Here is a 14672-nt window from a genome sequence, read left to right on the forward strand (position 1 = left end):
GAGCTGACCTCAGAGTGAGAAAGATGTGTTTTCGGGTGATGCCTCTGAAACATACTGACTGAGTAACCCTGATCAAGTCATTTTAACCCTCACTGCCCCAAGCAATTCAAAGGTTATAAACTGAAGGGTAGGTGATGATAGGTAGCTAGGTTGAGCAACGCATAGAGTGCTGAGTCTGGAGTCAAGAAGTTCCAAGTTCATATCCAGCTTCAGACGCTCACTGCCTGTGGGAGTCTGGTCAAATCACTTAACCTCTGCCTCAATTTTCTCATCTGTAATATAGGAATAATAATGGTACTTACCTCCCAGGATTGTTGTGAGGATAAAATAAGAATGTGTACATAAAACACTTTGTAAAAATTTATGTGCTATACAAATATCAGCTATTATTTTTACTACCATAACTTACAAATATAATACAAACCTTTTCCATATTTTGCTTCATGAAGTGACTGAAAGCTCCAGTCAAAATTTAAATTGCATATTATATGCATGTTGGTTGGGTCTGCTGCATGAAATAACATCTTTTCATTTCCCCCGTTCAACATTCTCCTCTTCTTCCTGACGCGAGAAATGTCAGCTTTAATGTACAGAACAAGACTCTGTTCCGTTGCTAATAAGATCCCAACCAAATTCTAACATTAATAATACTTTATTCTATCAACTTTCAGCCTCTCTTTAGTCAATCCAACAGCAGACTCAGGTTAGAGCCCCCCAAAAGGGACAGAAACTTATATAAAATGACATCTGCACAGTGGGAAAAAAACTGCAAGAGACACAAATTTCTGGATGATTAGTGTGGCTAACTAAGTAAGAGTATACCTCAAAAGAACAGGTCTTACAGTACTTGAATTGGTTTGGGGGTATAGCTAGCTAGGCGGCTAGTGGGCGCCATTGTGCTGGGAGTGCCAGGTCTGGAGTCAGAAGGACCTGATTTCAAATACAGCCTCAAACACTTACTGGCTGCTTAACCCTGCAAGTTATTTAACCTCTGTTTGCCAATTTCCTCACCTGTAAAATGGGGATAATAACAGCACCTATCTTCCAGAGTTGCTGTGAGGATCAAATGAGATAAAAATTGTAAAGTGCTTAGCACAGTTCCTCACACACTGTAAGCACTATATAAATACTAGCTATTATTAGCACAAGCATTTCACATGGCTACAAACCGCTGAAAATCGTTCCAGAGCGATGGGTTCTGATTCCTCATTATCCTTTGAATGTCAAATTTTTTCATGGTAGTTTTAAAGTGGGATATGATATTACTATATTCAAAGGATGTACTTCTGACCTCGAACAACTAAAATAAGAAAATGAAAAATAAATAAATAGCATGTAAAAAAGCATACTGCCAAAACAGTACAATGATAAGTTAAAGGTACCCAGGATTCTTGTATTTTCTCCTCAGTCATGTAAGAGGGAAGAAAAATGACTAAAATAAAGGCAAATAAAATAAATATCACAAAATAAAAATGTTCACCTCTTTTACTGTTTTCTGGTTTCAATTCATTTTTATCTAATATCATTAGTACCACTTTTGGTTACGATTTTGGTAGAGCATGGTAAGTTTTAGAAAGTTTCATTTTGAATCTGTTTAAATATTTCTGGATTAAATTTGATTCCTGTTAACAGTGTATTATTAGAACCTGTATTCCTGTGATCCTCTTTTGTTTTATTGGAGAATTTAATCAGTTTGCATTTAGTGTTTCAAGTGTTAGGCTCATCTTTCATAATTCTAATTGGAAGAAAACATACTTCCTCTTCTTTTTGCTATTAACCAAAACAATTTAAAAACAATGCAAATAAAGTTCTTTTTAATATTAATAACTATGTTGCATCCTTATCTCAGGCTTCCTCTTTGTCCATTAACAGTAATTTTAATTTGGAATTACTTTCTTCCCTTGTCTCTCCTCTTTTTGATTTTCCTCTCTGCTACCTCAAAATACTCTTCTGAAAAATGTAATGATCCAGCCAATACAATACTCAGAGTTCTTACATTTTGCTTGCTATAGGTTTATTTTGATTTATGCAATGTGAATTGTCTATTTGTCTAGGAGACTTGATTGTAGTTGAAAGGGAACATGCTTATGAAGAAAATATATATCACTATAATCTTTTCCAATTCCTGACTTCTTCTTAAATGTTTGTCACTTAAAAAAAAAAGGATACTGAATTTTTGTGGGTAATAATTGTGGATTCATGGCCCTTACTTGTTGTATTCCAGTTTTTCTAAACGTCCACTGTCTTCCCTGAAAAGTCTACTGTGATCTGTACTAACATTTCTTGGCAAGTGATTTCTTTATTTCTTCCAGCAGGTTGAAATATTTTTTCTTTAACATTGTTATTGTTCAGTCCTGTCTGACTCCTTGTGACCATATTAGTGGTTTTCTTGGCAAAGATACTGGAGTGGTTTGGCATTTCTTTCTTCAGCTCATTTAGACTAGGAGACTGAGGCAAACGGGGTTAAATGACTTGCCCAGAGTCACACACTCAACTAGTAAGTGGTCTATAAAAGTTACCTTTTGCTTTTCTGCATTTGTTTAAAATTGATAAATCCCACTTCCCCACCCCATCCCCACCCCTCCCTTCTTCCTAACATCCTTATTTTTGCTGATATCATTCTATTAGTCAGCCAGATTCCCCACCTTGGAGTCATCACAACTCCCTCATCACTCATATCCAATCAAGTCTTGTCTATTTTGCTCCACAATATATCTTGCAGCTGTGCCCTTTTCTCCACTCATTGAACCCACTACTCTAAAATAGGCCCTCATCATCTCTTGCCTATACTACTGTAATAACCTTTCAACTGGTCTCAATCCTAGTCTCTCCCCTCTCCACACAGCTGTCAAATTGATAGACCTAATGTACAGATCTGATCATGGCACATTGTTGCTCAAAAATTCCAGTGGCTTCTCATTCCTTAACTGCATTCACCTTCTACCTATCCCACCAGGAGCTAGATTCCTCTTCAAGCATGTTTCCTCCCACCTCATCAGTATTTTCTACCCCGACACCCCTCCCTCCCAATGGAGGGCCAAGAGCTCCTTCTAGAACTGTCTTTTAAGGAGGGGACTAAGGCCAGCCTCTGCTTCATTTCCCACCTGGCTGCCCTCCTCTGGATTTGTCTATCATGCCCCCTCGAGAGAGTAACTCTCCTCCCTGTCTCATTTAGCTTTTGTGAGTTCTATTCCCTCATTAGATTATAAATTCTTTGAAAACAAGGACTGTCATTTTTGCATTTGTATTCCCAGCACTTAGCACAGTGTTGCCTTGGCTTTTGAGTTCCATTCTGACCAGACTGTCTCCCTGGCTTCCAGGCTCTTGGCTCACTCCTGATGACCAAAATGTGAAAACGCCCTAATTTCTAGACCCTAAACTAGGACATTAGTGAATGACCTCAACCAACAATTCCAAGCTGAAATGTACTCAGCTTTCCAGTGTGATCTGTCCTGGTCCCAGTCTCAGCAATTCTGTATGACTGGAGCCTGTGTGCTAGTATGAAGGCTGTCTATGAATATATATTTCAAAATATATATTAGGTAGCTAGGTGATGCAGCAGATAGACCACCCAGCCTGGAGTCAGGAAGATTTGAGTTCAAATCTGGCCTCAGACACTTACTAGCTATGAAACCCTGGGCAAGTCACTTAACCTCTGTTTCTCTGTTTCCACATCTGTAAAATGGGGATAATAATAACACTTACCTCCCATGGTTGTTGTGAGGTCCAAATGAGATAATCATTATAAAGCATTTAACATTAGCACACTGCTTGGCATAAAGTAAGCACTATATAAATGTTAGCTATTATTTACCAGAGGGCAGATCTGTGCTCCTATATACGTACAAGACAACAGAGAAGGCTTTAGGACCTTAACAGGACATGTTCAATTCCTATCACCTCTATAGTAGCCAGTAACTTTTTGTAGGTCCTACATTATTTATCCTTTTATTATAATGCTGGTTTAATGTGAATACATATACATATATAAATACATGTACATATACACACATACGTATATATCTATAGACATACAGATATATATACAATGGTATGTTCTGTGATGAGGTATACAGTGAAAGGTAGATAGGAGGACTTTACAATTAAGGAGATAAACCAGGCCATTACCATGCCCTCTCTAGATTCTGAGGCCAGGGAAGTAGTTTCAATAATAAGCCAGCTTCACCCTGTTGTAATGAGATTAATGAGATCTATAATTTTCACATTAATCGATATGATATGTGTAATGATTATATTAACTATTCAGATTTGTTGGAACTTTCCTACTTTCTAGGGGACCCTGATTTGGAAGGTAAGGTTGCAGCCAAACTGATCAATCAGATCCTCTGACACGCTAACACTCCCTGTTCCCGGACACACTTACCCTGGTTCTGTGCCCCACTGAACAATCACAAGGCTCAAATCAGAGACTGTTCACACAAGTCCCAAGAATGCCTGCGTTGTGGTCCAGCCGTGAACTTGGAGACTGTTTACTCAAGACTCAAGAATGCTTGTGTTGTGATCCAGCCATTTGTGGTTGAAAACACACTTAAAAACCCTAGCCCTGCCATAAACCAGGTGAACCCTACTTCTTAGGAAGATGGACTTTGCTCATAAGCTGTTTTCCTCACTTTGAAATTAAATTGCCCTTTGATTCCTGAATCTCCTGTCTTTAGCTTTCTCTGTTCCACTCTGGCCGTCCACAGGTCAGAGGCCGGTTTGGTCTGGTTGACAATCCTAAGGCAGTAGAAGTTGTGGGGAATTGTGGATGGTCAAGGAAGCAGGGAAGAAAGGGGAAGGGTTATCTCCAATCTGATGGAAAAAAAAAAAAAAAACTTTCTCTTTCCTAACTGCTCCTTCTCTTGTCTCCTTCGATCTTCATCCTCCTCCTGCCCTCTAAATGTGACTCACTAAGATTCTGTTCCCAGCCTCTTTTCCCTCTCTACTCTCTCTTTAAAATATATATTTCTATTTAAAAAAATTGAGTTCTAAATATTCTCCCTTCCTCCCAAGCCTCCCCTACCCATTTTGAAGGCAAAAAATGTGAAATCAATTATACATGTGAAATCATGCAAAACACATTTCCATGTTAGCCATGTTGTAAACAAAACAAAAAATAAGAAAAATAAAGAAAGTGAAAAAATTATGCTTCAATCTGTATTTAGACCCCATCAGTTCTTTCTCTGGAGGTAGATAGCATTTTTCACCATAGGTCCTTTGGAATTATCTTGGATCACTGTATTGATCAGAATAGTCACTGACCATCATACAATCTTGGGGTTATTGTGTATAATGTTCTGGTTCTGCTCACTTCACTCTGCATGAGTTCATATAAGTCTTCCCAGGTTTTTCTAAAAATATCCTGCTCATCATTTCTTTTTTTAAAACTTTTTTCAATTGCATATAAAAATAATTTTTAACTTTTTAAAAAAATTCTGAGTTCCAAATTCTCTCCCTTCTCTTCCTCCCCCCTCACCGAGAAGGCAAGCAATTTGATATAAATTATACATGTGCAGTCATGCAAAACATATTTTCATGCAAGTCATTCTGTGAAAGATAACAGACCAAACTCCAAGAAAAATAAAGAAAATAAAAAAGTATGCTTTGATCTGCATTCAGATTCCATCAGTTCTTTCTCTGGAGGTGGATAGCATTTTTCAACATAGGTCCTTTGGAATTGTCTTTGATCATTGTATTGCTGAGAATAGCTAAGTCATTCACAGTTGATCTTTGTATAATATTGCTGTTACTTTGTACAATGTTCTCCTGGTTCTGTTAACTTCACTTTGCAACAGTTCACGTAAGACTTCCCAGGTTTTTCTGAAACCATCTTGCTCATCATTCTTATAGCTCAATAATATTTCATCACAACCATATACCACAATTTGTTTAGCCATGCCCCAATTGATGGGCATCCCCTCAATTTCCAATTCTTTGTCACCACAATAAGAGCTGCTATAAATATTTTTGTACATACAGGTCCTTTTCCTTTTTATTATTTTTTAAAAATCTCTTTAGGATACACACCTAGTAGTGGTATTGCAAGGTCAAAGGGTATGCATAGTTCTATATCCCTTGGGCATAGTTCCAAATTGCTTTCCAGAATAGTTGGATCAGTTCACAACTCTACCAAAAGTGCATTAGTGTCCCAATTTTTCCACATCCCCTTCAATACTTGTCATTTTCCTTTTCTGTCACATTAATCAATACGATAGATGTGAAGTGGTACCTCAGAATTATTTTAATTTGCTTTTTCTAATCAAGATTGATTTAGAGCATTTTTCATATGATTTTAGCTTTGATTTCTTCTGAAAACTGCCAGTTCATATCCTCTGATCATTTATTAACTGGGAAAAGATTCATAGTCTTATTAATCTGATTCAATTCTCTATATATTTGAGAAATGGGCCTTTTATCAGAGAAATTTGCTGTAAAAACCTTCCCAGTTTCTTGTTTTCTTTGTAATTCTGGCTGCATTAGTTTTGTTTGTGTAAAAGCTTTTTAATTTCATGTAATCAAAATTTTCTATTTTACTTCCCGTAATCCCCTCCATCTCTTGTTTGGTCATAAATTATTCCTTTATCCATACAGCTGATAGGCAAACTATTCCAAACTCCCCTAATTTTTCATATCACCTTTTACATCTCAATCATGTACCCATTTTGACCATATGAGATGTTGGTTTATACTTAGTTTCTGCCAAACTATTTTCCAGTTTTCCCAGAAATTTTTGTCAGATAGTGAGTGGTATGGCTGGCTCAAAGGGTTTCCACAGTTTAATAACTTCTAGGCATTAGGTCCAAATTGCTTTCCAAAATGGCTGGTCCAATTCACAGCTCTACCAACTGTGCAATAGATTACTTGTTTTTCCATAGTTTTTCTAATATTTCCAATATTTTCCTCTTCCGTCATCTTTGCCAGTCTGATGAAAGTGAAATGGAACCTAAATGTTGTTTTAATTTTCATTTCTCTAATTTTTAGTGACTTAGAGAATTTTTTTCAGGTTATTGATAGCTTTGATTTCTTCCTTTGAAAATGTGCTGTTAATATCTTTAAAGCAATTATCTATTGGAGAATGGTTCTTAGTCTTATAAATTTGAATCAGTTCTTTACATATCTTAAATATGAAATCTTTATCAGAAAAATTTACTACAAACATTTTCCATTTCTCTTTTCATTTTAACATTAGATGTTTGTGCAAAAACTTTAATTTTATATAATCAAAATTATCTAGTTTACCTGGTATTATGCTATTACTTGTTTAATCATGAATTCTTCCTCTATCTACAGATCTGAAAAGTAATTTCTTCCTTGCTCTTGTTTGTAAAACAACATTTTACATCTAAGTCATGCAACCATTTATAGTTTATCTTGGTATATGGCAGGATGTGTTTATTTAAAATTCATTTCTGTCATACTGCTGTCTAGTTTTCCCAGTGTTTGTTGAATAGTGAGTCATTCCCTTAGTAACTGCGACATTTAGTCAATGCTATGCTACTGTTTATTTGCTTCTGTATATTGTAGATCTAATCTGTACCACTGATCAGCCTCTTTTTATTTAACCACTACAAAATAATTTTAATGATTACTGCCTTGCAGTACAGTTTGAGATCTGGTACTTCTCCTTCCCACTGTTTTTCATCACCACCCTTTAAATTATTGTCCTTTTGTTCTTCCACATGAATTGTTATTTTTTTCTTTTACCTCTATGAAACGTTCCTTTGGTTGTTTGGTTAGTAGAACACTAAATAAGGACATTAATTTAGGTAGTATTGTCATTTTAATTATCTTGGCTTGATCTATCTATCCATGAGCAATTAATGTTCCTCCAATTATTTAGGTCTAATTTTGCTAGGATTACATAGCCAGATTCACATAGTTCTTCAGTATATCTTGGTAGAAATACTCCAAATGTTTTAATTCCTGAGGGAGCAGCTAGGTGGCTCAATAGATAGAGCACCATGTCTGGAGTCAGGAAGATCTCAGTTCAAACCTAGGCTCAGATGCTTACTAGCTGTGTGGCTCTGGCCAAGTCACTTAACCCTTATTTATCTCAGTTCTTCATCTGTAAAATGGGGACACACTAGAAAAGGAAATGGTAAACCACTCCAGTATCTTTGCCAAGAAAACCCCATGGACAGTATGGTCAGTGGGGTCACAAAGAGTTGGATATAATTGGATGATCAAACAACAGTTATTTTTAATGTAATTTCCCTTTCTAGCTCTCCCGTATGAGTTTTGTTAATTACATATAGGAATGATAATGATTATGTGGCTTTATTTTATAAATGGGAACTGCTAAACTTATAAATTATGTGGCTTTGTTTTTATATCCGGGAACTGCTAAACTTATAAATAAATTCAATTAATTTTTGTTTGACTCTCTAGGGTTTTCTAAGTGAATTATTATATCTGTAAAAAGCAGTAATTTTGTTTCTTCTTTTCTTATTCTCTTGCTTTCTCTTACTTGTTTTATTGCTAGAACTAGTATTTTTAATTTTATATTAAGTAGTAGTGGTGATAATGGACATCCTTGCTTTATTCCTCATCTTACTGGGAAAATCTCTAACTTTTATCCATTATATATGATGTACGCTTTTGAATTCGGATAAATATAATTTACTATATTAATGAAAGGTTCATTTCTAGAGTTCTTAATAGAAATGTGTGTTGGATTTTGTCAAAAGGCTTTTAAGTATCTACTAATATGTGATTGTCATTATCTATAGTAACATGAATTATTATATTTATAGTTTTCATCATATTGAACAAACTCTGCATTCCTTGTATCAACTCAACATGATCATACAGCATAATTTTTCTAATTATGTTGTGTTAATCACCTTGTTAGCTAAGACAATAATGTCCATAATTAATACTGGTCTGTAGTTTTCTTTCTCTGTTTTATCTCTTCCTAGATTGGTATCAAGACCATTTTTGTATAATAGAAAAAGACTGGAAGAGAACTTCTTTTCTTATTGTTATAAACAAAAATATGTAGTTTTGTAATTCATTATTCCTTAAATGTTTGTTCCAGGCATTCTCTCTAGCTACCTACAATTCCACAAAGATTGCCTCATCTGCACCTGCACAAAAAAGGTTCCTAGTCTCCCTAAGCAGCCATTCCACCATGCTCCAGGCATTCTCTTGGTTCACCTACAACTCCACAGCAGCTGCTTTGCGCCACCCACCACCCACTTTCCAGCTACACAAAGTTGTCCAGCACCTCTAAAATGAACCCCTGTGGTCAATGATAACCTACCTAAACTAATTCCTCAATGGTCAAAATATTCCTATCATGTCAATCCTCTACCAATAATTCTCAACTCCCATGCAGAAGATGACATTGCCCAAATGCCATTCTTGGTTCCCCAGTGACTGTTCCCAAGTTCCTATTTCCTTTAACCCAATCCTACCAATGTCCCTCTCTAAAGCCACCAAACTTTTCACAGTGCCCTCTGGAATGGCTGTGCCATAGGTAACAAACTAGCTTTCATTTTAATCTTTTCCTTTCTTACTCTATTTTCTTATACTCAATGAGACCTGGTTCCCTCCTGATGACACAGCTTCCCTGACCACCCTTTCTGGCATTGTTCTCCCTTTTGCTCATACTCCTGACTCACTGATTGGAGTGGAGAGTTGGAATATTCCTTCCTCCTCATTGCCACTTTAAGGATCCCCCTCTACCACCATCACTCGGTAAAACTCTTCTGAGGTTCATTCATATTTATCACCTAATATCAAGATTCTAGTAGTGGTTGTCCACTAACCTCCAAGACACTCTCTTTTCCTCAAGTCTTCCCATGTATCCCTTTCTCTACTACCCATGCCCTATCTTAAGTGAGAATCTTGCCTCATATTTCACTGAAAAAAAAGAGTCAGACCATTCACCAAGAGCTCTCTTTTTCCCTTCTCCTCATTTCACATCACTCAGAAGCCTTTCACTACCATCTCCACCACTTTTATCTCATCTCACATGAAGAGGTACCTCTTCTCATTGCCAAAGTGAACCTTTCTACATGCACAAGTGATCCTATTCTATCCTGTCTTCTCCAGAAGACTAATCTACCATCACCACTCTCAGTAATTTTCAATCTTTCCCTGTCTACTGGCTGCTTCTTTACTGCCTACAAACGTGCCTGTATCTCTCCAATTAAAAAAAAAAAAACCACAGAGAAACCTACCTTACTTATTCAGCCCCTCCCAGCGAACTATCTTCCTATATCTCTCCTCATTTTTGTGACTAAACTGAAAAGGCTGTCTACAGTCAACACTTCTGATTCCTTCCCTTCCACTCTTCTTAATACATTTTCAACTGAGAGTCCTCTCTCTAAAGTTATCTTTTAATCATCAAATATAATGACCTTTTTCTCAGTCCTCATCCTTCTTGACCACTCTTCAACTTTTGACACTCTCAATCACTCATTTCTCCTTGATAATCTCCTCTCTAGGCTTTTGTGACATTTTCTCCCTAATCGTACTACCCTTCATTCAGATTATGGCCAACTCTGTCCTGGGTATTCTATTCTTCTCTCTCTTTCCTATTTCACTGAACTCATTAGTCCCCTTGGATTCAACTAATGCCTCTGCAGATGATTCTGAAATCTATGTGTCCAACCCCAACCTCTCTCCTGACCTCCAATCTTGCATCACCAACTGCCTAATGTACATCTCAGAGTGGATACGTTGTAGACATCTTAAACTCAACATATCAAAAACTAAACTTAGTATCTTTCCCCTTGAACCTTCCCCTCTTCCTTTCTTATTACTGTTGAGGATACCACCATCCTCCCAGTCACCTAGGGTCACAACCTAGGATTCAATCTCAGCTCGCCACTCTCTCTCACCACTCCCCCAACCTCCAACAATCATCTGCCAATGCCAGTCATTTCTACATTTGTAATCTTTCTCATATATCCTAGTAGAAGGTCCTCTTCAACTCTTGCCTGGACTATTGCAATGGCATGCTGGTTGGTCTCCCTACCTCAAGCCACTCAAATCCATCCTCCAATGTCAAATTGATCTTTTTAAAGAAAATTCCAACGGCTCCCTATTGCCTTCAAGATCAAATATAAAATCTTCTATTTGTCTTTCAAAGCCCTTCACAATCTAGCCTCATTCTTCCATCTTACTCCCCTCTGTGTACTGTGTGATCCAGGGACCCTACACAGCTAGGTGATGGAGTGGATAGAGTACTGGACCTGGAGTGAGAAAGATCTAAGTTCAAATCTGGCCACAGACACTTACTAGCTGTGTGACTCTGGGTAAGTCACAATCTGCCTCAGTTTCCTCAACTGTAAAAACAGGGATCATAAAAGCACCTACCTTACAAGGTTGTTGTATGGATCAAATGAGATATCTGTAAAATGCTTAGCACAGTGTCTGGCACATAGTAGGTGCTATATAAATGCTTATTACCTTCCCTTCCCCAGTGACAGTGGCCTCCTTGCTTTCTTGAACATGACACTCTGTCTCTCAACTCATAACATTTTCACTGGCTGTTCCACATGCTTGGAACTCTTTCCTGTCTCATCTCTGGCCCCTGCCTTCCTTTTAGTCTCAGATAAAGTCTGATAAAATAAAAAAATAAATATTATAAATAATTATATTACAAATAATTATATATTATAAATAATTATATTACAAATAATTATATATTATAAATAATTATAAATAAAAATTCTCTAAGAACTTTTTCTCAGTCTATCTTTATCATAGTACCTTAACCAACCTACCCTGTACACATCCTGTTTGTGCACATTTCCTTGTTCACATCCCCCATTCATATGTGAGCACTTTGAGAACAGGGTCTGATTTTTGCCTTTTCTTTTGTAATATCAGTATTTAGTATAATGCCTGGCACATAGAAGGTGTTTAATAAATTCTCAGTGATTTGATCCTGGAGTTTTTAATTGGGGAATTCAATTATGGCTTATTTTATTTCTTTTTCTAATGTTGGGTTATTTAAAGTCTATTTCTCTTTTGTTGTTATTAATATATTCTATATTCTTGTAAGTTAATGCACATATATTCTTGACATTAACTCACCACCTCTGGTGCCTTTATGCCAATGTAATTTGACTCTTTTCATCATATCTATATTTACCATAGTCTTATCTGAAATCATGATTTCTACCCCTGTTTTTTAGTTCAGCTGGAGCATAGTAGATTTTGTTTCAGTCCTTATATGTGAGTGACTCTTTGTGTTTCAAGTGTATTTTTTGTAAGCAACATATGATTAGTGTCCAATTTCTAATCCATCCTGCTACACTCTTCTACTTTACTGGGTGAGTTCATTCCATTCACACTCAGGGTTATGAATGTTAAATGTGTATTTCCCTCCATTCTGTCTTCTTGCAGTTTTTCTTCTCTTTGTCCTCATCTCCCTCTTTACAAATAAAGTAGTAAAAGAGACTGAGTTGGATACTTGTGATATAAATGAAAAAGCCTGTTTTCATCTCTGTTGCAACTCTTCTAGTTTTTGATTTTTAACTCTCTTCCTTTTTAATCCCCCTTCACATTCCTCTCTCCAAAATTCAAATCTTTTGCTTATCACCATTCTCTTAATTATCCTTCCTTCTCTCTTTGTCCCTATCTCCTCCTAGAACCCTTTGGAGTTTAATGTATCAATCTTTCTTTATCCAGTTCACGTGAAAGTGAGATTAATGGGATATTCACTCCCTCCACCACTCAATTAATCATATATACTTTCATTTTATACACATCTGTTACATTATTGTGCTTTCCTTCCCCTTCTGTCTTTTCTTGCCAATATAGTCCCCTGTTCCAATTTTTGTTTTTCCTAAGACCATCAAAACAAAACAAAGCTACCCATAGGCCTTCTGTCATTTTCACCTTTCTCTATCTATAAATCTTAAAGACATTAGGGTTATGAGAAGACATTTGTTTCTTATCCCTGTCATTTATAAACAACTCACCTCCATATATTCCTTTCCAATTTAACAAAATAAGTGTACTTTTCTGTTTGTCTTGGCAACTCCATTCTCATTTCAAAATATCTACTCAGCTCTGGCCTTTTTATTAAAAATGCTTTAAAATCCTCTGTTTCATTAAAGGTCCATATCTGCCCCCCAAAGTTTACTTAGTTTAGTTTTGCCAGATAGGTTATTCTTGGTTGTAAGCCTCTACATTTTAGTCATTGGAATATTGTATTCCAAGTTGTCTCCTCCTGAATTGGGGCAGTTACCCAAGTCTTATGTAATCTTTACTGTGGCCCCGTAGTACTTGAACTCTTTCTTTTTGACTGTTGTATTTTTTTTTTCTTTGACTTGGAAGTTCTAGATTTGAGCTAAGACATTCCTATGAATTGTCACTGTTTACCAGTTAGCCCATGCCAATTTTAAGAAGATACTGTTCTTGGGTGACAATCTCTACTGTTTCTTCTAAGATATCAATCTTTTTATCATTCTTTTTTCCTTGGTTATTCCATTTTGTGACTGTTGTTTCTTCTAGGTATTCTTGTAATTGTGGCCAGGAAATTTTTTTTTTTGTCTGCAGCTTTCCCTGTATTGTGGGATTGCTATTCTCCTGTGGAATTACTCCAAGGGGCATCTCTCAAACTAAAGTATTTTCTCTTGGTATTTGGAATTTTCCTTAGTTTGCTCATCTCATCAACCTTACTACCTAGGTTGGAGGATCAATGTCTACAAACGAAAGGTATGGGCAGAGATTGCCCGGTCCTGGCTATGGTAGCTTTTAAGGGACTCTGGGGCTGCCTCTTGCCACAGAGTTCTAGCTCTACCTTGGGGTCCTTTCCTCTTAACTGCTGGCCTCACAGATAGGCTAGTTCTATGCAATGGGCTCCCTCCCCAGGCTTTGGTTTCTGCTGAAGGCCTTTTACCTACCACTGGACTCAAGACCACTGGTGTACTGCCAGACCCCAACTGGAGCTCCAGCAGTGACAAATTATGAAGACACCTTGGGCTGCTCTTTGCCTAGGGTTTTCCTCTCACCACTGGTCTCAGGGCTCCTAGTGGTGGTGGTGGACCCAACCTAACACTGCTTGGCACTCTGCTTTTCACCTATCCTGGCTTGTCTATCTCAAGGCCCCTACAGAGTAGGATTCTGGGAGTCCTGTGGATCCCAGGTGTGGGTTGAGGAGTCTACAGGTAATTTTTCTTATCTCCTTTTTGTATTTTTATTTAAAAAAATTTTTTGTGAAGCAATTGGGGTTAAGTGACTTGCCCAGGGTAACACAGCTAGTGTCAAATGTCTGAGGCCGCATTTGAACTCAGATCCTCCTAATTCCAGGGTTAGTGCTCTATTCACTGTGCCACCTAGCTGCCCCTTTTTTCCATTAATTTATTTTAAACTTAAATACTAAAACATAATATTTAATAAGAAAAAGAATAATAAGAAAAAGAAATATATTATAAACTTAGATACTAAAATACAAAATAAGGAAAAAAAAAGCATTGCTATGTGTACAGCAGAATGTAAGAGAGGATTCAAAATATACAGCGATAAATTTCCATTTCAAGAAAGCCTATATGATAAATACCACACATTGTGTTCAGAGCTGTCTGTCTTTTCTTTGCTTCTTTGTAAGTTTTCTTTTATTCTCTGCTGTGCAGTTTTTACTTGGTTCTTTTTCCCCCCCTTCCTCCCCCTCTTCCCCAAGAAGGTTGCAATGAAGCACAGACATATATATA

General features: G+C 36.9%; 1 protein-coding gene across 1 annotated transcript in view; it reads right to left on the minus strand.

Moving 5' to 3' along the window:
• Positions 1-14672, minus strand: part of LOC114028086 (zinc finger CCCH-type antiviral protein 1-like) — a 112358-nt gene that overhangs the window by 24536 nt on the left and 73150 nt on the right. The window contains exons 12-13 of the mRNA XM_027842287.1: positions 1170-1300; positions 425-561 (exon numbers count right to left, since the gene is read on the minus strand). Of these exons, the coding sequence (XP_027698088.1) occupies positions 425-561; positions 1170-1300 (268 nt within the window). The remainder of the gene's footprint in view (positions 1-424; positions 562-1169; positions 1301-14672) is intronic.

This window comes from Vombatus ursinus, unplaced genomic scaffold (assembly GCF_900497805.2).
Source record: "Vombatus ursinus unplaced genomic scaffold, bare-nosed wombat genome assembly UNPS02014870.1, whole genome shotgun sequence".
Taxonomy (NCBI): Eukaryota; Metazoa; Chordata; class Mammalia; order Diprotodontia; family Vombatidae; genus Vombatus; species Vombatus ursinus.